This window comes from Brachyistius frenatus, unplaced genomic scaffold, assembly GCF_029030835.1.
Source record: "Brachyistius frenatus isolate BFR_SWC_R1_liver_20210118 unplaced genomic scaffold, ASM2903083v1 Contig_1, whole genome shotgun sequence".
Taxonomy (NCBI): domain Eukaryota; kingdom Metazoa; phylum Chordata; class Actinopteri; family Embiotocidae; genus Brachyistius; species Brachyistius frenatus.
The window spans coordinates 10953759-10975853 of record NW_027210600.1 but is presented as its reverse complement, the minus strand read 5'-3'; the positions used below and the strand labels follow the sequence as shown (position 1 = coordinate 10975853).

Sequence of the window (22095 nt, the reverse complement as noted above, 5' to 3'; positions counted from 1 at the left end):
CACGGGTCCAGCGGGAGCGCGCACGTCCTTGACAGCAGAAAAAAAAAAAAAAAATAGTAGTTATTATATCTGCCTTTTAACTCTTACGTGGCTGCTGAACAGCAGACATTACTTTAACATAACAACAAAAAAGAGAGACTTTATCAAATCACTATGTTAATAACTATGTTATTATGCATGTAAAAAGTGATGGCTGGCGAATTCAAATTGGCTGGAATAAGTTACTGACAATATCTATACAAGCGCTGTCTTTACTTAAGTATTTTCATTTTCTTGCATGTTATGCCTCTAGGTTAGGTTAGGTTAGGTAGGCTAGGTAGTTACTTTATTAATCCCGGAGGGGAAATTTTTTTCACTACAGCAGCATACAGAAGCAATAAGATAATAATAGAATAATAGAAAAGCAATAAAATAGCAGTAAATAGCAGTCAAAAATATAAAATATAAAATGCACAGTATATACTATTCCATTAGAATTCAGATGTAACCTGCCCTTTTTTACACCAGGACATTTATTTGACACCTATGGCTGCCTTGCAAATTTACATGTAAAACATGTGATGAGCATATATGTACTGCTCTGACAGCATTAAAATGCTGCTCACACCTACATGTCAATGGAGCAATACTCCCAATATTTTACATTTGTAAAAAAAAACAACACTGTGAAATTGACTATTTTGCATAATGAGTACATCTATTTTTTATACTTAAAGTACACTTTGATGACAGTACTTATGTAGTTTTACTACTAAATGCAGGATTTCTACTTTAAGTATCATTTCATTGGGGTATTGCTACTTTTCCTTAAGTAAAAGATTACACTACATTAGCGTGGTATTGCTACTTTTACGTATTCTAGATACTTGTTCTACAGCTGGCTACTTGAATCAGTTACAAAAACCTCAAACAAAACTTTTACTAGTTTTATTTCATTCATTTTAATATAAAAGCATACTCAGACCAAAAAAATAATTAGATTATTTTGTAGAGAGCAACACACAAATACCACACACCATCAGGGGAAGCAGATTCAAACACTAGGCATAAGAGGCCTTTGTGCATAAGAGATTTCCATCAGTGAGAAAACAAAAACAAAACCCTCAGACAATCATCATTTCGGGCGTCACACACAGAACACAATGCAGTATGAATGGCAGCAGTGAAATGCATAATTTTGGGGATAGATAAGAGTTTTTTCTTCTCACAACACTGTTTATAAAATAGGTTGAGCTATTTTGCATATGTGAAAATTAAATATTGAATCTTTATTGTATTTATGTCAATAAACATTTATTCTCCACTCATTTTGCATTTCAGACATTCAGATTGCAAAGTAGCTGCAAATGCAACATTAGCAAACTATGAGTGAAATAATACACTAGTTTTATTTTTGTATTATTACACCATGTTTTTCCCACCTCTGATGGCAACACCTAACATAAGGTCTCATGCACTTTTAACAGCTCAACTACTCAAGATTGAAATGTTACACTAAACTCTAATAATGGAGTCAGACTGTCTCAAACTAAATATAAGCTCTCTGTTAGAAGCAACATCAAGTATCTCTGTAGACACCTAGTTTCATTGTTCTCCAAGTTTATTCTTATAATTTTGGACCATAATAATGCAACAAAACAAAACAAAAAAAAAATCATATTTCCCTCATTAAATTTTGTCTAAATCAAATAAAGCACGTGTTGTTTTTAAATTTGTTCACTATCACTGCAACATGTCCTGTCGTTTAGGTCGTTTGTCTTTCACAATGAGAAGTGTTAGTGTGCCACCTTATGTACACTGTTGGTATTACAGTTGGGCGACAATTGGGAAGGGAAGTAAATGAACGTAGATTAAGAAAAATAAAACAAAATCTGATACAAGAAACCCAGAAAACAATATCTGGAGACATGTCACCTTTTTATATTGTGAACCGGGGTGATAATGGATGGAGAAGCGTAAATAACAGGCAGATACACACCACGCTCTGTTATCAATGTTGTGACATGTTTTAGGATCACAATCTGGAAAAATCACTGAAGTAACCTCATTTCCCAGTCTGCAGAGGTTGCCCTCTGTTTTTGTACGCAGGTAATTCAGCCAGCACAGGAAACAGTCCATCTCGCACTGTGCCAAGTAAAAAAACGCATGTTGTTGAAAACAATCAGCTCCAGCACCATCTCTATTGCTTTAATCACATACATCTACACGCAGCAACAATTTAGTAACAAATTGCCATGGGAGGGACACATTGCATGTATACAAAGCGCAAAGAAACCTCAATCAGTCTTTTTTGGTACATCACACTGTAGCAGACTTCCACTTTTGGTAGCGCTGTGGATGCATTAACCACACAGCAAGAGAAAGTGCACAAAAACTGCTCACTGGTTTTTGCCTCAGTTACATATGAAAAGATGACATGACCCATTAACGGGAAACAAAACAACAACAAAAACAGAAACTTCATTGTTGCTGGGAAACACCCAGCAACAATAAATCTCACTACTGCCAATGTTGAGCACCTGTCCAATGATGAGGTTCATTTTTCTACCACCTTCATACACAAGCAGATTTACAACATTGGTGGCCATGAATGTTTTAAGAAAAGAGGCTTCAGCCATTTAACACATTCACCATGTGTAGAAAATATAAAACATCTGGAAAGCTAATGTTTGCTTAGCCTCTAATCAATCTATGCAGCAGCAAAAGCAGCAACAGCCCTGGCCAAAAGATTTTCTGTTGGACTACACAAAGACACACACACACACACACACACACACATTGTCAAACATACAAACAGACATGCACATATTTTCTTTGTGTGTAAAAATAGGAGATTGAACACAGCTAGTATATAGATAGATAAATCTACTGTTTATGGTGGACGTTTTTCAACTCTGCGTTTCCCCTTAACATCAATGAATTACCTGTCTAAATCCAATAGAGATTTATACATCTTCATCCACTTCTATACATTTTCTATAAAACAGACATGGCTTAAATTAACTGATGATCAACAGGCATAAAGTGCCTTTTTAATTCTCTTGTGCACTTTTACAAAAATCCATTTTATTAAAAAAAACAAAAACAAAAAAAACCCAACAACAACTGCAAATGTAATCGAGCTCAATGACCGGTTCAAAGCTCACTGATGTCACTGTGTTGTTTGCTTTCTCAGAGAAACGGGAACCATAGGACACAGCAGGCACCCACCTGGGATGTCGCAAGTACAAATGATAGAAGGATGAAGTGAATTAACCATCGCGCGTGTAACAATGACGGGTCACTGCTGAGAAGTGGCTCAAAGAAGCTACTGAAAAGGGAATTTACATTCTGAAGCCCCACTTGAAAAACCTTAAATTTAGTGACTGTAGTCTGGTCTTAGTGCACAGTAGAAAGTACCCCTGAGTTCTAGGACAGGGTTAGTGCTGTATCAGTAGCACACCATTGGGGGGGCGGGGGGGTTGGCTACATGCCCGGGGGTCTTTCAGGCTCTTTAGGCACGGGCGGGTCAAAAATGTGGTCCTAACAGTGCTGTGGGAAGTTTGAGTTATGAAGAAGCATGATGTGGGGATTATGGTGCGGTGGATAAGGCTCTGGTATACAATGTCATGGTCCTTCTTGGTCTCCCTCCTCCGGCTGCAACCACACTTTCAAATATAACCCAATTTCTAAGCACCTTGCACCTTCAGTGACTCCATCACCAGGTTCTTGGGCCGGGGATTTTTCAGATTGATTCTATGTTGTTTGTACTTTCTCCTTCCTCCCTTCCTACCTTGTAGGAAACTCCTGCTCTGTATTCCTTTGTCCTACAGTTCATACAGTTTTTCTCTGGACTGCCCTGACCCCACCCTCCCCCTGTTTATTTCAATGCTGATTTAGACTGCTCTGTTCTCGGGTCCACAGGCTCAGTGACTTGGCTGTTGCGTCACGGACGCTCTTCCACCCTATAGCAGAAAGTAGCTGTTTTGAGGGCTTGTGGATATTAATCAATGGGGATTTTGTCTTCTAGTTCCAGCGGAGTGTCCTCAAGGGGCTCCTCGCTCTTTCCCAGCTCCTGCAGCTGCTGTCGCCTCTGCACCTCTGCCTTCAGGTTCTCCAGATCCTTTTGGCTGAAAAAGAAATATTAAAAACGTCAGCATATGGCTTCCAATAAAGGAACTCTCTGGTCATATATTTAGTCTGATGCCTCTGTCACTTCTGGTCCGGGAGAGCAACAACACTGCATGTTCTCCCATCTTTCCACACCTGATTAACTCCATCAGGTCTTTAACCAGACTTACTGGTTAAGAACACACACACACACACACACACACACACACACACACACACACACACACACACACACACACACACACACACACACACACACACACACACACACACACACACACACACAGTAATACTGCTTTCTGACTCTACCTGAGAGGTATAAAGATGATGCCATTGATGATGTTGAGCTGCTCCAGGACGCTCGCCATGTTCGGGGCAGTGAACTGGAAAACGGGAGGAAGTAAAAACATAAGGGCCAAATGTTTTGGACTGAATCATATGGAGGCACAGAAACATGTCGGACTCGGAGCAGGCACCTTGAGGGGCATGATGCTGGCATTGGAGCCATTCTTGTAGATCTCATTCATGGTTCTCTGCAGAGCGACAGCCTGCTGGGTCAGATACTTCAGGTACTCGGAGCTCTCCTTGGTCTTCTCATGTGCCTCACCCATCTGGCAGGGGAAGAAAAATACATTTAAGATATCACTTCATCACGACTGATAAAGAAACACGTGTCTGCTCCTGCAAGGCCTACCTGGTTCTTGTAAATAGTGTATCCCTCCTTCTCGTGCTGTAAGGCTGAGCGAAACTCGGCCTTGCTCTCGTAAACCCTTGCAACCAAATGATGGCTGGAAAAAGGAAAATATATCATTGCACACGTGACGTAAACGATCATGCCAGTATTATTCCTACTCTATGCACATGAATGGTGAATCTCTCCCCACCTCAGAGCCACTTTGAGGGAACGGGGTCCGTGGTACTTTGTGTTGATGGTCAAGGCGTTCTCCAGGAATCTCAGAGATAAGTCGTACTCCATCACTCCATGTAGCACCAGCCCGATGTTACTCTGAAGATTAGGGAAACAGTCAGTAAGTTTAATTGTCTTTTTCCTGTAGCAGGTTGGATTTTACCAGACTTAATTACGTTATAAGCAGTTAGTAGGAGGAATGGGTCATCATACTTTAATATTTATTCAAAGATTTTCTTTTTTTTTTTTTTAAATCTAATAGTATATGCCATTATCATTCTTCCTTATTTCCCTTGTTTTTACCGGCACCTGGTAGTAATGCATTACTCCCATCAGAAGGTGGCAGTAATGCATTTAAAAGCTATTTGCATGACACCATTAAGCAACATAAGAAGAAGAAGAAGAACACGTTGCTACCAGGCTCTGGAGGTTTGCAGGTGAAACGGTTTGGCGTCGTGAGATTAGATGTCACGGTGCGAACAGCAGAAACGTCCAAAGACAACTACAGCTGTCAAAAAGTTCTGTGTGGAACTCCATCAGAACGTAACTAAAAATGAGGTGCAGTACAAACTCTGCAGGTAAAGCCAGCATATAAGTCTACCAGGTGGATGTCAAGGGGGGGTTAGAAGTCAATATAAAATAGCACTTTTGCTTGAAATGCCCTTCCATAGTTAAACCTCAAGACTGCACTCACGTCTAGTAGTGCCATCTCTGGGTGGTCCTCCCCAGACACCAAAAACATGAGGTAACGAGCGCGATAGAGCAGCTTCAGGGCGGTCGACAGCTGCCCGTTGGCAAAGCAGTACAGAGCCAAATGCATCTGAGAAGTGAAGGGAACAAACGAAGGTTAGACAAATAATAAACACCTTCAACGTAACAAAAATTGAGTTCCTACATTTGGCTTGACAACTCACATATTCTTGGATTGTGTTGGGGTGCTCGATGCCGAGGACTCTTTCACTCATCAGAACAGCCTTTTGCTGGTTGCTGAGCGCCTGTAGGCAAATACACACAAAAGTCATTTAGGGACACAGAACAAAATAAGACTCTTGTGTCAAAGTGTCCGACAAAGACAGAGTTGGTATATTTGCGCCTACCTCAGCGTGGTCTCCCATGATGTAGTTAAGGCGTGCCAGCAGGCGCAGGCAGGCACAGATCTCTACATGCATCGCTCCGTACACATTGTTGAAGAGGTTGAGAGCCTCGTTGATCAGCTCACAGCCCTCTTTCAGGAATCCTGGAAATGAGACACATCTACGGTTAAAAAAAAATCCAAACAATATTAATATACATCTCAAAATGCTCTCAAATGCATGGGACTTTATTTCCAGACTCCATCTGTTAAAGTAACCTTGTTGCACTTTGGCCTGTCCACTCTGGAAGAAATGGAAGGCGTCTGAGGCTTTGGGGTTTACGTGCTTGACAACAGGGAAAATATTCAGGATGTCCTCCTCCGTTAAGGCGGGCTTGTGGCGACTGTCAAAGTTGTACTCCTTTATCAGAATCTAAAAAGTCAAACAAAACAATATATCTTTTAAAAAAAAAATAAAAAAAAAAAGAAGTGCAGGAAAGGTTGTGATGGCCATTTAATAAAGCGATGTCACGGTCCCTATAAACTAAGTGTGTTTTACCTGGATGCCAGTTTTGACTGAGATTTCTCTGAGCAGAGTGATTTTCTGAAGGCCGTATTTCTCCACGACCTGGTCGACACTTTCACTGAGCAAGAAAAACAACAACGTAGGATATTAGTCATGAATAACCACACACATCTTGGGAAATGCATGAATACACGGTCAGCTTGCCAACACTGGGCTTCATCGTAGCTTAACACAACAGATGGTGCTCTCACCACTGTATAGTGAAGTGATAGTAGCTCTGCGCTTCAGAGGCAATGTTCTTCCACAGGTCGCTGGGCGTCAGGCTGGCCCATGCCGTGTTGTCACCACCTCCGGGGACCCTGTTGCGACGTTTGCGGCTTTTGCGGCGTGACACCAGCTCGTCAAGCGGCAGGTGGGCGACAGCGTCGGGGAAGGAGCTCAGGAAGCAGTTTAGGAAATGGCTTACAGCAGCGGAGAGGGCAGACAACTCCACGCCCTGCAGGACCACAAAACACGTGAACCATTGAGCAACGATAAATGCAGGTTTGTCTTTTGAAGAAGGCAGAAGACAGATAGTAGACGTCAAGTGTTACAAACCTGGAGGTATGTCTTGAAAATGTGTTTTGCACATCTGGTGATCAGCTCACTGATTCCTATTCTCTGAGATGGGGGAATAAAATAAATGTTATTATAACTGTCAATAAGGATGCGCAGTGTGTGATGTTCAGTTTTGGAGCATCAGACTCACATAGAAGTGCTCTAGCTGGGCTTTAGCAGGAGTCTTATCCACAAACTCCAGAACGGTGCCCAGATAGCGAACATTGATGCCTCTCTGGTGCAAAGCCTCCGTTAGCGTGGCACCGTCCATGGGCAAAGCGCTGTGGTCCAAACAGTCTTTAACCTGGTTATAAAACACACACGACATATAACTTGAAACTCAGACACACAGACTAGTACGACCTGGATCTGTGGGAAGTGTCACTGACCAGCGATGGGATCTGACAGGACACCAGGAAGGCAGCAGCATCTTTGAGCAGCTGCTTCTGCTTCAGGATGTCATTAGCACTGTCATCTGGGAAGCGCACTCCTGGTTCAACAACATGCACACAAACACACAAAGTCACTTCTTTGCTAATAGTCTTTTATGAAACAATGTGGAGAGTGAAAATGGATAAAAGTGAAGATGATACTTTAATTACTTTGTCATTGCAGTTTCACACTGCATGTAGTTTCTGTCAGCATCAGTTTTTTCTCATCACTTTAAATCTGCCTTTATGATTTCACAAATAATTGGACCTTAAAACTGGACATCTGATTTTTTTTATTTTACTCTTGTTTGGCTGGTCTTGAAACAATATTTGTTTGACTTAATAATATTTGCCATATTGAAACCTAAATGATCTTCCCTTATGTATAATCACTTATCAGCCCGAGTTATCTGCACGCACAAAAGCTTTTGGCAGTAACCGTATTTATGGCTGAGAAGCATCCAAATAGCTCTCAACCTTTGAGGCTTCATGATATTATTTTACGTCTATTTCATGGCTACATAACTCGCTTCCTAATCAAACAATTTAAAAATGGATTTCATTGTTCATACCCGTTACAGCTGTTAAAAATCTTTTTCATATTCCATATCAAATGAAGTCACGCCTACCTGGAGAGAAGATGTCTGGGTTGAAGCGAATATCGAAGGATGTGTTGCTGATGGAGCCGACGGCCTTGCAGGCATTGAGGACCACTTCACGGCTTTTGGGATCTGTTTGTGTTTGGAGCCATAGAGGGACAAGATGCAAAAACGTGAAAAGTAATGGAAACATACACATCAGGTCAACGATATTAAACGACAACTTTAAAAGATAGCGATTGAATGAGCTCGTCGTCGACACAGCATCGGTTAAGTGCCCACCACCGCTGCAAATCAGATCGGTCTGTTTGACAAGCAGATTACGGAGATTTGGGATCATTGAACATGAGATTATTTCTGCATGCCAAAACACGTGGATTAATGGACACGGCAACTGATTATTCAGTTTGCAGAGAGGGATCCAGACAGGCAGGAGATGGATTGATTCGGGGTCAACACTCTTTCCCACTGCAGGCTGAGGACTGAGCAGGGACAGCGAGTCAGGTGGAAAAAAAGCTACAATGATCCAGTACTCTATACTAAACGCTCTACCTGATATTCCACTAATGCAATGGACACACATACGCACAAACACTAAAATAATGTCTCATCAGCTACTTTTTGGTTAAATACTACTTGTCTCTTTTTTTTCTATGCAGTTATCCACCAGAGTAGCTCTCCCTGCGTCGTCCTGGCCTTGCTTTTTGGGGCATTTCTGAACGTACCAATACCAGATCCATCTTCGGCAACTAAGGTCTCCGCCAGCTCTTTGGCCTGAGCTAATCCTGGAATACTTTCCTCAAGCTCCTTACCCTCCAGTGGGCCCTTGCATTCCCCATTTTGGGTGGCTGTGGTGTCGAGAGGCCCGTTTGTTGCGGGCTTCGAGGAGTTTTCTTCGCTGTCTGTAGTTGCCTGTGAGGCAGCATTGGTGGAGTTGTCAGTGTGGCTTGTGCTTTCTGTGGAGGCTTCTGTTGCATTAGAGGAATCTGTAGCAGTGGTCTGTGTCTGGGTTTTCTCTGCGTTGCTCTCTGTGGATGTTTCTGAGGTTTCCGTGATGGCGGGTGTATCAGCCTTGTTCGAGTCCTTATTTGCTTTCTGCTGCATGAGCTGTAACGCCGCCATCTTCATGAAGAGAAGATATCTAGAGAAAATCAACAGTGACACATTATTTACAAAGTTGTGTTTACACCTTCGCAGAAAAGCTCCTCACATCACGCACTACTACTTACCTGTGCTCAACAAAGGCCTCGATGAGCTCCTGGCGTAGACAAGCCAGGCGATGGCGGTGCAGGCGAGGGAAGCCTTGGCGCTGACTCTCTGGAGGCAGCTCCTCTCCTTCCACAGGCAGGAAGTTGAGGTCGGGGGGGAAGGTACGAAGAAGGTCCAGGATATAATGTCTGCCATCATTCCCAATGATGCCTTTACATTCGACAGAGGAGCACAGCTCCACCGCCTCGTTCTTCTCATTCAGCACGTTGTGCCGCTGGACCTAACATTCACAGAATATGGAGACATTGTTAGAGAGACGAAGGGTCTGAATATACAGCTTATGTTGTCACTGACTACATGTTCCCAGTTCAATAATCACCCGAGTCGATGCAATAGTCGTGTTACTGACCTTTAGTGGCCTGCTGGTCTTATCCAGCAGCTCCATGTATTTGCTGTGAGACACAACCGTCTTTCCAAAGTCGATGGAGCCGTAGATGACGCTCTGCTCCTGCTCACGCTCCAGGATACCCGGGATGATGGACTGGGCGGTGACGCGATAGCCTCGGTAGTCCACTACTACCGTTCCCAGGGTGTAGAGACCCTCCACGTCCACCGCCCCGTAAGCTCGCACTCCGTTCAAGTCATTGGTGGGCGCGGCGTGGGCGGCTGCATCCCCACCCAGCTCCCGATAGTGGTCCCGCACGTCGAAGCCCAAGCTGAAGAAGATGTTGTTCCAGATGAACATCTGCATGCGTGTTTCCTCACCGGGGTTGATGGCCATCACGTTGCCATCGATCACTGCCATGGCGCCTCGAGTGGCAGCAGCTGCAAAGTCACTGTGGACCTGCAGGAAAAGATAAAGAAGTGTTAGTGATTTAGGGAAAGCATTTACTCCTTAGACTTGCAAAGTATTGCCTGTCAGCAGTTTGGGTGATTCCGCCTCATTTGGTCTTCAAAATGTATTACTGTCTACAGATTCAGAGCCACGGGGGCTGATTTAACAAAATAAAATAAACTAACATATATTCACACAATGGGACACAAAGCCTACTTTGAATATAGCTCTCTCCCTCAGCAGGCGCTCAGGCAGGTTCTTCCGGGGCAGCTCCCTGGTGGTCTGCAGCTCCTCGTTCCAGTCTCTGGTCTGAAAACAAACCACCAGCGCAAACATTAACCTGTTTGTGGATGAAACAGGTTATGAAAAATGCTCCATGTTTTATCTGTAAGATGTGCTGCTGGGCCCACCTGTCCAGGTATGTGCTCCTCATAACCCAGGCGGGAGGTGTAGGCGTCCTCAGCTCGTACACAGTCCATTGCGTGGTCTACCTGCGGAGCGGTCCAGCTGTACACCTGGAAAGGCGTGGCTATCCTCTCGAACGGGTGTCTCTGGACTCTGCAACAGAAAACAAAATAAAAAGAGAGAAAAACATCACTTCCATGGTTTCTTGCACAGCTGTAAATAGATGTTGGCAAAAGAGTGCAGCATAGGCCAATGAAGAACTCTTTTCGGAGTAGATCCGAATCGTAGTGTAGATCCAACAATAATTTTTCACTTTCATTAACATTGCAAGATAAACGCTATACATCTTCAACTCCATTAGATGGCAGTGAAGGTCAGTCATGCCAAAACAAAGGCCATTCTAGAAATACAATGACAACACATCACAAACACAGGGGATAAACATGTACTTGCTTAAACGTAACACAGCAAGCAGTCGTCATGGCGTGTAATCAGGGACCTAAACATGTGAAGCTAAAACCAATAAGACGGCGTCACCTTTTCTTCTGCAGGGCAGTGAAGTTCTTCTTGAAGGCGGGGCTGATCTGGCTCAGCAGCTCCACCAAAGAATGGCTCAGGAAGCTCGGATTGGCCGGTTTGGGGTTGAATGTGTAGGTTGTAGATCTAAAACATACAGAAGCACATTACTGCCATTGCTCAGACGAGTCTGCTACCAGAGAGAAAACGTCAACGGAAAAAAGCTTGAATTGAGGAGCAGTTTTATTTGAGGGAGGAAGCTCAGTGAGGCGGTTTACTTTCAAAGACTTGCATTAACTACAAAACCCTAAAACATGAAAGGTACTTAAAACATGATGAATAATCTGAGGGGTAAGAGAAAAGAAAGCCTTTCTCCAAATAGCACAGCGTGTTTCCTAACTCTACTTTTTAGTTTAATCCAGTTAAAGCTCATTCTTTTGACTGCTAAGCTTTTGCTGGCATCCAAAATTAGGATCCTGCTAATAGACTGCTAACCAAATGTCCACAATTAAGTGCAGCTACAGGCACTGTATAGCTGTTGTATTTAAATGAGAAGCACTACCAGAGAGAGTGCTCACAGTATCACCTCTTGTATTTATGATCATCTAATCATGGTCTGATTGTGAAAAAACATCTTCCCTTAGTGGCATTTTCAATTATGAATACTGAGGAGTTCAGCCCAAACACTCAGCAAATGCTGAAAATGTATCCGGAGTGTAACGGTAGAGTCAGCTGCAGTGTAAACATGGAGATGTAAGGTGATGAAATGCTGACTGACTGGTTGAGGTAGAAGCCGCGCGTAGAGGCAGTGACGCTGACATGGCGCTCCTCCACAGTCACAAGGTACAGGTACATGAGGTCACCGTGCATCTTCCTGTTTCCAGGTGGAGGGTTCCAGCCGCTCATGGTCAGGACCTTCAGGCACTGCATAGGCTGTAGAGGACAGTAAATATTTGGGCCTAAATTTGAGAAACCTGGGAATAAATTCCTTTTTCCTTAAAAAAAAGAAATAAAGCCCTAATTCTTCAAAGACTAAACGTTATTTCATCATATATGGCCAACAGGTAAGCCAAGGTGGGCCGCTCCTCACCTTCCAGTCCTTGTTCTGTGGCTGGAGGGGCAACAGGGGGCGCTCTTTGCTGCCGGGCAGAATGTGCTCTGGGGGTGTGCAGTCGATCTGCTCCAGCTCGTTGCCCTTTTTCTTCCTCTTCCCACAATCTGCAACCACACAAGAAGGACCAAGGTAAAAGATTGTACAGAACACCAGCTGTACATCTACTGCCGCTGTGTTATACTCAGCCACACATGGGACCATTGTGAACACACTCAAGCCCTTTTCAGACATGCAGGACTTTCATTAATCGGATTACAGTTTAACATATCTGCACAAACACCCGACTAACTTTTACATAAAAGTTGCTGGGCAATCTTATTATGTCGGGCAGAGCAAGATTTCTACAAGACTTTCAACTCTGAACTGTAGACCTTCAGATGAACATAAAAGCTGCAGCAGCACAGAGAAACATGAAGAGACCGGGAGAGAAATGTGTGTATTTTTTCAGCCGCTAAAATCTCTGAAATAATTTTAATCATCCCAATCTTCATGCACAAAGAAAACAAAAGCAGTTTAACACTGGATTCACTGTGAGAAACAAACAATGGTCATAAATTTAGGCCCCAACTGCAGAGGAAGTTTTAAAATCCATCATCTCTCGAGCACTGTCTAAATTAAGCTGTCCGCACATTAACATAAGAGACACCTGCGTCTGAATGGCAAAAAGCCCCAACTTTCACAGACTGGTGGAGCCAACAAGTGTGATGGAGTCATACCTCCGAGGTCTCCGTCAGTAAAGATGCTGAGGAAGGAGAGGGAGTTGCAGTCGACTCCGTTGTAGGCGTCGGAGGGATCCAGACTCTTCAGCAGGTCTCTGATGTGACGCACATGGATGCGAGCTTCACGCACCGTGTAGGGCTCTGGAGAAAAGAGACAAACAGGCAGTTTGATTAAAAAACAAAATAACATTGGAAATGAACCATGACTCAATTCAGTTTTACTCTGGTCAGCAGCTACAACCTCACCAAACAAGACACGGCGCAGGGTGTGGATGGGAAGCAAATCATTAAAAGGCCAAATGTTTTGATTGAACTAAAACATTCATCTGTCTGATGGGGAAACACTACGAACACTTTAATTGCTGAAGGAGATGTTGCGTAATGTTGATCAGGTTTATCAGACTTCTTCACCTTCGTTAGTGGTCTATTTGTTCTCACACTACCTGGTCAATCGTTTTAGGCTATACCAGCAAAGATGAGGTGAAATGTAACAGTGGATGAATCGTTAAGTGTGGAAGGTCACAGTCTGCAGCTTCATGTGCTTCCTTAAAAGACAACATGAGAACAGCTGCTCACGCAATGGTTAATAAAACACGGATTGATTTTGTCTGTGAGGTCAATGACTGCGATAACTGTCTCTTAAACAGGAAAAACACTGGATGAAGCAATGTCAGTAACAGAGAGCGAAACCACAGAGCTTCTGGATCTGACCTTCCACCACTTTGAGCTGCGAGCCCTCCTGCAGGCCCTCTATGGATTTGAGCTCAGCAAAGTTGTCCAGCACGTTTCCATCCAGCTGCAGAGAGAAGCAGGTGCGGTGGCAGGTGTCTTCGCGGTCCATCAATACCTGATGGATTTCCTGGACCATTTCCTGGGGGGACACCTGCAGTAGAGGAGGGAATGAAATAGTTGAAGTGATGTGTATGTACAGCAGATTCAGGAATACTTCCAGTTTGATATGTCAGTTTAAAAGCTTATTTGACAGCAGTCATTTGCCAAAACACAAAGTCAGGCTACAAACTATTTTACCAAGGACATGCACGGATTTCATTTAAAAGAAGAAAAGAGTTTTTTCACACAGTGCTCCAGTCTGAAACACAGTCTAATGTACAACCAATGAATGTAATGAGCTAATCCTTACTTGTAGGTCAAACGGCTCTGTCCCCGGTGCCTGGATCTTAACAGTGAAGCCTGTGTCCTGGATCACTATTACTTCCTGTTCGTTCGAGTCCTCGCCTCCATCTGCCTCGGTGTTTCCATCCTGCTTGGTCTCCGTTTCCTCCGAATGCTCGTGAGCCCCGTCACCATTCACCATGGCTGCACTGTGCTCTGAGACAGAACAAACAGAGGTCATCAGTTGGAGACACAAAACCCAGATTAAAGCAGATACAACTATTCAAACTACTTGATTACATTAACACACATTTTGGCTGCTTGAGTGTGTGTGTGTGTGTGTGTGTGTGTGTGTGTGTGTGTGTGTGTGTGTGTGTGTGTGTGTGTGTGTGTGTGTGTGTGTGTGTGTGTGGGGGGGGGGCGACATGTGATCACACGGTGTCAGCAAACATCTGCTATCTTGCACACTGAATCATGAATTGCGTCAGACAAAAGTCTAGTAGTCACTTTCTTTTATCTGTTGTTTTTGGTCTCTACCAGCTTTTAAAAGGAAATATCTCTGTCCTTAGCTGCTCAATGCCCCAGCAGCTAGTCAACAACTGTCTCTGCTGTTTGGTGCCGAGTCGGTGGTGTAAAGTATCAATTAATCATCTGATCAACAAGGAGAAACTCCTTTAGAGTGGCCGCCGTGCGAACTGAGCCACCCTTTCAACAAAAACAACAGACTTTTCCTACACATAACCGACACACTGCCAGGCTGCCAGGTCACAAACAAAGAACACAAACCTCTGGGTCTGGATGAGCTTACCGATAACCTTATGAAATATTTATGAACACAGCCAACCAGGCCCTGTGACAGTGTGACACTGCTGTTGCGTTACCATGTTCAAACAGACTAATATGAAACCATGATTTCCCTTTAATCATCAACTGTGCTGCCGCAATCTGTCCAAGTACAAACCCCTTCTAAAAAGCTGCAACTACTACACACAAATCATGTATGATTGTATCAGAAATTTGACAATAAGTAACGAGCATGTAGAGGGAGAAAGTGCCCAAAATCCAACACCAACCTGCTGAAGCCAACGCTGTTGCAAAACTGGAGGGAGTTAAGCCTGGAGGCCTTGAGAGGTTGAATGAGGATTTCAACATTCACAAGAGGGAATTATTGGTAACTCAGATGGTTTCCTACTTACGCTGTGCCAAATACAATACCTGCAATTCAGCTAAAGATCATTCAGCAGCTGCCACAGCTCTTTTATGGCCGTCTTAGCCCTCAAAATGACAGTTGGTCACTATGCAAATAAAAATAAAAATTAAACGGCGAGAAGTGTAAACCAATAACAGACACCCCCTCTTATCACATAAACTGAGGATGGATTACATTTTCCACCTCTTCTAGAGTAACAGTCGAGGTGTGGGGGAAATGACATGAATATAAATGAGGTACATGAATTTGAAAGGAGCAGGAGCCGAGCACACAGAGGTCAGGCAAGAGTTTTCTCTCACTGGGACACAACTGCCTGCCAGCAAACGAGTCCTTGCTCTCTCCGTCAAGGGTAACAGAGCGTCAAGGTTACTGTGGAGAGGGGGCCAGAGGGAGGGGCGGGGCTCCGTAACTGGACCAGGACCCCGAGCAGGAGTGAGCGCGCTGAGGAGGTGGTGGTGGAGCAGGGGAAGAAGTGCAGGAGAGAGGAGCGGCAAGCCACGCTCTGAATAACAAACACAACGGCGTCAGAGCAGTCACGCAAGTTCATAATGTTGGAGAGGAGCGAGGGCTCGGTGTGGAGCGTTTCAGCAGGGGCCGTCTTTGTTTTTGGCATCGGTGCAAGAAACATTTAATTACTCATCACTTCTTTTTCTGGGCCTGAATCAGTGTTTGAGGAGTTAACACGTACATGAACGTGCATGACTTATGGCATAATGAAAACTAGACAGGAGGGCATCTTTGAGGGAAACAACACCAGACAGCGACGTCCTCTATCACTTACATTTAATCATTCTCTGACTTGTTAGCAAATCGGACTTAGGACACTTTTTTTGGACCGTCTCTCAACTTATTCCAATAAAACGATGGTTAATATATCAGAACAAAGTGTGGTTGCGTTTGTTCAGGAATATCAAATAAGGCAGATTTAGTTCGTAGCTGGCAGCATTTATCGTATCAGAAAGGTAACAGACCACCGACCCATAAACACAGTGATTGATGGGTAGGACAGTCACGATCATGACATTTTAGGTAATTGTGATTAATGATTTAATCGTCTTGTGTTATCTGTTCATTTCATGCCACTATTACGGTTGAGGCCAAATCATAGTTTAACAATACACCTCGCGAAGAACAACGGCCATTTACAGGGTTCGAACGTTGAAACATATGAACAGCTTCAGTCGTCACTGTGATTACAGTCTGAAAACCCTCATCACATTAAGGTTTGTTCAGCCACTCGGCAGGTCCAACCAATCAGCGGCCAGTGGGCGTGGCTAGGTGTGATGTCTTTGGGGTAGACTTTAGATGCGCAACATACAGTATATGGTAATAAATGCTGATTGTTGAAGGCTGCTCCAGTAGTTTCAGCGTCACATCGAGGTCTGCGGCCATCGCGATGAGACAACTGGAAACAATCGTCAGTCGAGCAGGAACAGACCCAAATAGTCACTCTGTGAATTTTGGTCTGGTAACACAGGCTGGCATGTGGCCTCTTTCAACTTATCGGGCTCTCGTTTTTTATTTGGCTTAAAACTCAATTGTGCCGACAGCAGTGCTGCAGGGTTTGACTTTGCAATGAGATCCCCGATTATGTCAAGAGGTCCTCAACGAAATGCATTCGGTGGAATATCAAAAGTTAAGCACCTCAAGATCAACAGACTCCTGACAATTATGTAAAATGATTGCGGTCAGCTCAAGTAATCAGGAGGTTATGAAATAATTGTCTATTGATGAGGCATTTTAGGGAGCGTTGCAAAACTGACCCGTTTATTTCCACCCAGTAGTAGAAGAAAGTTCATGAGGAGGTGGAGAGTGAGAGACAAACAATGGAGATGGTCAAGCTACAGTTTAACAGTAAACATGACAAATCAGGATAGCTATTGTCTTAAAGAGAAGGAAGCAGAACCAGGAATGCATCAAGATTTTTCATGATGCATTTCCTGGTGAAATGTTGTTGCCTAAATATGGTTGAGGGAAACCACATTTGAAACCACAGGCGTTAACAGCAGCAATTAAAAACTATTCACAAAATAACAAATCTAATGTGGAAGACTCTTAAAACTATCATAACCAAGCAGCAGGATTAACACGGACTCCACACAAAAACACACTTTTGGTTGGTCAGCTACCAGGCAGAAAAAACCAGACACAATGAAACGCTACAGGAAGCACAGACTGCAGAGGTCACAATTTTACACTGTTTCAAAATAATAGCTCACAGTGATAATTCACATCATCTTTTAGATACTGTGATACTTAGAAATTTGCTTTTCTTTACTTCACCACTGAAGCTCACTTCTCTTGATAACTATGAAAGCCAGCGGCCAACTATCTATCCACTTTGCTGCCCCTGACATGGGGACCATGGCAACACTAACCAGCCAGACAACCCTGAAAACAACAACTCGACACAAGGCCTCTCTGTCGTCGCATTTGCTGCACCACAAGGTGGCATCGTCCAGGCGTACGCACAGACCCTGATGTGAATCTAAGTCATGAGATGATGAATGCTGGAATCTGAAATGAGACAAACAAAATTCTTTCACGGAAAGCGAGTCGTGTTCCTCCAATCCTTACGGTTTCCTTGTGAAGCACGACGTAGTTTTACTCCCTTAAATATTGTGCAAAGGGTTCAGTCTAATACGTGAGAAAACTTTCAACTGCTCACAAAACGTGATGTTTTGACGGGATAACAAACTAAGAAGGTCGGGCACCATGGCGATACCTGGGCTGGTGAGGAAGACTTCAAGCCAGATGAGCCAGGGTGCAAGCGACTCCTGGGATTAACCAAGACACTCTTCACCCAACGGGAGCATTAAGCTCCTTAAAACCACCAACAGTGACCCTCACCTCGATCTGCGCATTCGGTCATGTGCTGCAACTGTTCCCTGACAGACCGTCTCACGGCGGAAACACTAAATTCATTGCAGGTTACAAGCACGGTTGCGGCTAATGACTATTTTTAGGGCTGCGAGATATGGAAGAAAATCTAACATTACAACATTTTTGACCAAATGCCTCAATATTGCAACGATATTGAAGGGATGACTAATGGGATTACACCATATTTACACAAGGAGATTTTTGCTCCTTAGTCATCAGTAATGTGACTACAACAACTGGGTGAAGGCAAATACTAAACCGGGTGAAACAGTCTGATAAGTTCAGAAAATGACATTTACTGTAACACAGCCTTTAAAACCAAGGAAAGACTACAATTATGTCACAACACAATATTATGATATCCAAAATCTAAAACAATATCTCGTCTCATATCATGATCCAATAAAATATCGATATGTCATTTAGGCCATTAAACGTCACATCAAATATTCATCTCATTGTTTTCTTTCCAACCAACACTTCCACATTAAAAAAAAAGATTAAATTCATTATTACATGGGACAAAAAGTAAAAAAAAAAAAAAGAATCAAATCCTCACTACTAAAAGGACATCACTTTCCTTAAAGCATAACCTAAACTACTGATTGATTATCAAAAGAGTTGCCAGCTGCTGTCCTCTATTGTTTCTACTCTAAAATGGTGAATATCCTGCTGCATGTTGGAGGGTGAAAGTCAGTTCATACATAAATAATCAACCAGTCGCAGGGAACTGAAATACAACCAGCTTCGACTCTTCATCCGCAAAAGTGACAGGAGCTCAGGTCCCGAACAGGTTAAGAGCAGCGAGACGTGTGTTCACGTGAAACGAGCCCGTTCAAGGTGCCACATGTGACACACAAAGACAAGAGACTCCTGGAGCCGCTGGAGTCCACTTCACCCCTGACAGGCTTTCATGTCGGCTCCATCCGCCTCCACCTCTCCCGCTCGTCTGCGGGCTGCGACTTTTATCTGGCAGGTTACTCACCCAGTCCACTCCGGTGTTCATGTATTATTAGCGTAACCTTCCCTCTCACCGTGCGTACACCATCATGACTTTTTTTTTTTTTTTTTTTTTCCCAACTGCCACCAACTTCCGCTTCCCGGTCAAGGAGGAACACTCGATCTGATCGTCCCCGGCGGGGTGGACGGGGAAGCCGGTTAGATGGTTACCGCCGACCGCGGGGCGATTCGTCGACCTCACATCAATTAACGCAAACTTTTATAAGCGCAGTAACGACGTGACATGTATGTCAAATTAGCAGTCGGACGCGTATCCTTGGCAAACGTGATCCCATGAGTGCGCCCCCCCCCCCCGTGTTCATGCAGCAGTGGGAGGCTCCACTGAAGGTGACCTTCAGGTAGTTCCTTTGACATGCTGTTACCAAACATGTGCGTCAATGCGCGTTCACTCAGCCCCAGCTGATGCATCGTGTAAACCGACCTGACAATGTGCAAACAAAGCCGCTTTTGTACCGCGACGGAAAACGAGCTCCGCTCGGCTCCTTTTGTTTTTTTGTTTTTTTTGGCCGTTAAACGGCGGTGGCGAGCGGCTACGTGCTAGTTAGCTAACTTAGCCGACTGAGGAAGCTAATGCTAGCACACCGGCTAAATGTGTTCGCGTTCACCCGGATCGCGCACTCGCAGAGCCGCGACAGCGGCTGTAACCTGCCGCGGAGGTTGCCGGCATGCTAATTAACACACAAACACAACGAGTAAAGACATTACAGCACCAGTTGGTTTATCGTCAGATGGGTGCAAAAGAGTTTACAAAAGGGGGCGGGGCGTAGACCACCACCTTGGGTCTGAGGACTTTTAAGCGACTTAACGAGGTGAATGTCGGCTATTGGGGCGAGATGCTGCACAACAACAACAAAAAACGTGCAATAAGCCACACTTGATGCAGCTCTGCGACGGGAGTCTTTTCACTGCGTGCAGCAGCATCGCAGGTGTTAATGTGTGTGTGTGTGTGCGGTGTAAGCAGGCTGCAGCAGGGCTCACCGCAGCCGCACGACTCCTTCACACGTGTCCTGCTGGCTTCTTTGCCGTCCTGGGCTCCATCCGCGATATCAACCGGGTTACAGTCGGGCACTGACGCCGGGATGTCGTCCGTCTTGCTCACCATGGTCGGCAGTCGTCAGTGTGGCGGCAGAAATCTCTTTCCCACCACACACACCCCTCTCCCCCTCCAAAAAAAAAAAAGCAACTCGGCTTGAATATGCGAGTCCGTTAATGATGCAGGCTGCAAAAAGAAACGAAACAAAAATAATCTCCGGCTAACGCAGGCTCGGTGGCTACATGCGAAGGGTACGGGCTGACAAAAACAAGTCTACCGAGGAAGGACGGTGCTGTACATTGGTGGAGCTCACACGTGGTTTTCTCCTCCCCTCCTCTTGACCTCTTTGCCTTTGCGTTGCACTTCCCCACCCACTGAGCGCGGCGCTACGGAACACCACATGCGACAAATTCAATTTCACAAACTCCTTTTTTTTTGTTTTTTTTTGTTTTACTGTGTAGATTTTCTTTTGCACTGGAAAATAAAATGGGGAACATGTGGTTGGGTGAGAAAAAAAAGATAAAGCATCGCAATACTATTGTCAGCAACACAAATAGAGACTTCATTGATTTGAGTGATCTTTCACAATTTAGGTTCAGATGTCATCAACACTGGTTTTTAACTCCCAGCCAGCTGAGGCCTGTGCACAACTTCTTCACTAATACATTAACAAGTCTGTTTATGTATGATACTACCTAACCTGGTTGCAGACCTACAGTCTGCTAATTTGCTTAAACTAGAGCCCGACCGATTCTGGATTTCTGTTGATGTTTTTTGTTACCTGGTCCCTGAAAAACGTCGTCTTTATAACATTAAGAAACACAGGTTTTCATGTCCGATTGTAGAGATATTCTTTTATTCAATACCTAATGAGAGCCAATTTGGACTTGATTTATTATATTTTTATTACAATAATAAAGACAACAAATTTGACCAGGTGCACTTAGCGGTCCTTTAGTAGATATAAATTTAACAAACAAAAAAACAACCCAGAGAATTAGGATGACTAGACCCGTTTTCACCCCAAAAATTCTAAACATTTTACATCTTGTCAGTGATTTATAAAGTATTCTGTTTGTCACATTTATTTTTATGTAAAATAAACAAAGAGCTGTGAAGTTGCTTTAGCATCATGTTTTCACAGTTTACTGTCAAAAACATAAATAAATCGTGTGTAATATTAGTTTTGTTTTCTAACCACACACTCCTTGAAGCTCACATGTACTTTATCTTCCAGGTGGGACTCCAACATTAAACTGTAATATGACATAAATTATCCGGCACTTCACTTCTGTCAAACTGGAAATCATTTAATCGCTTGCAAAATTATTCTCGTGTCCCTTTGAATCAGGTTTGATGGTAAACTTGCCACCCAGGAAGAAAAGGAAACAGCAGACTAGACAATCCTCCACTTTATTCCAGTTGTGAGTACAGTAGATCACTGTCGGAAGCTAACACAGTATATGCGGTAATCGGTCAACAGCTTAGGCTCATCCATGGACCAAAAACAGAAAACGACCCAGAGCAGCATCTGTCTGCGCTTCATGCCGGGTACCACACAGCCTTATTGCTCGAAACCACATGATATGTCAGACATGATGCTTTCTGGTGTCTCATACAGTCCACGGAAATGTTTCTGTAAGATGCAAAATAAACTTGTTTGACCTCAACCAGGACGAGAAAAGATGACGGTGCTGCTACTGCTGAAATTTGTCCTTACTATTATGAAGACTACAGTTATAGCAGCGTTCAGAAAGATGGAAGACGTTCTCTTCTCTGTGAGTAAATTATTATGT

The 22095-nt window shown here is 43.8% G+C and overlaps 1 protein-coding gene across 3 annotated transcripts; it reads right to left on the bottom strand.

Annotated features, from left to right (window-relative positions):
- Window positions 1–911: 911 nt before the first annotated feature.
- On the bottom strand, window positions 912–20413 carry cluha (clustered mitochondria (cluA/CLU1) homolog a). 3 transcript variants are annotated; one of them, XM_069689788.1, is made up of 27 exons: window positions 20245–20413; window positions 14182–14369; window positions 13752–13923; window positions 13038–13181; window positions 12298–12425; window positions 11986–12140; window positions 11229–11354; window positions 10697–10844; window positions 10503–10595; window positions 9861–10295; window positions 9472–9731; window positions 8968–9383; window positions 8273–8374; window positions 7602–7702; window positions 7364–7516; window positions 7213–7275; window positions 6867–7111; window positions 6649–6733; window positions 6369–6522; window positions 6115–6254; window positions 5932–6012; window positions 5712–5837; window positions 4995–5116; window positions 4805–4898; window positions 4587–4721; window positions 4420–4493; window positions 912–4109 (listed from the first exon to the last, which is right to left on the bottom strand). In XM_069689788.1, the coding sequence occupies exons 1-27, from the start codon at window positions 20366–20368 to the stop codon at window positions 3983–3985; spliced, it is 4191 nt and encodes a 1396-aa protein (XP_069545889.1). In that variant the 5' UTR covers window positions 20369–20413; the 3' UTR covers window positions 912–3982. The 3 variants fall into 3 exon arrangements, with proteins under 3 accessions (XP_069545889.1, XP_069545895.1, XP_069545903.1); XM_069689794.1 differs by having other exon boundaries at window positions 9055–9383; XM_069689802.1 differs by lacking the exon at window positions 20245–20413 and adding an exon at window positions 19232–19299 and having other exon boundaries at window positions 9055–9383.
- Window positions 20414–22095: the final 1682 nt, after the last annotated feature.

Bases quoted from the DNA above. Each gene is read 5' to 3' on its own strand.
- cluha (XM_069689788.1), bottom strand. From the start codon at position 20,368: ATGGTGAGCAAGACGGACGACATCCCGGCGTCAGTGCCCGACTGTAAC. The intron at 7,276-7,363 runs GTGAGTCTGATG...CCCCCATCTCAG, and splicing joins CCCAGCTAGAGCACTTCTAT to AGAATAGGAATCAGTGAGCT. The intron at 6,013-6,114 runs GTAGGCGCAAAT...ATTTGCCTACAG, and splicing joins TCATGGGAGACCACGCTGAG to GCGCTCAGCAACCAGCAAAA.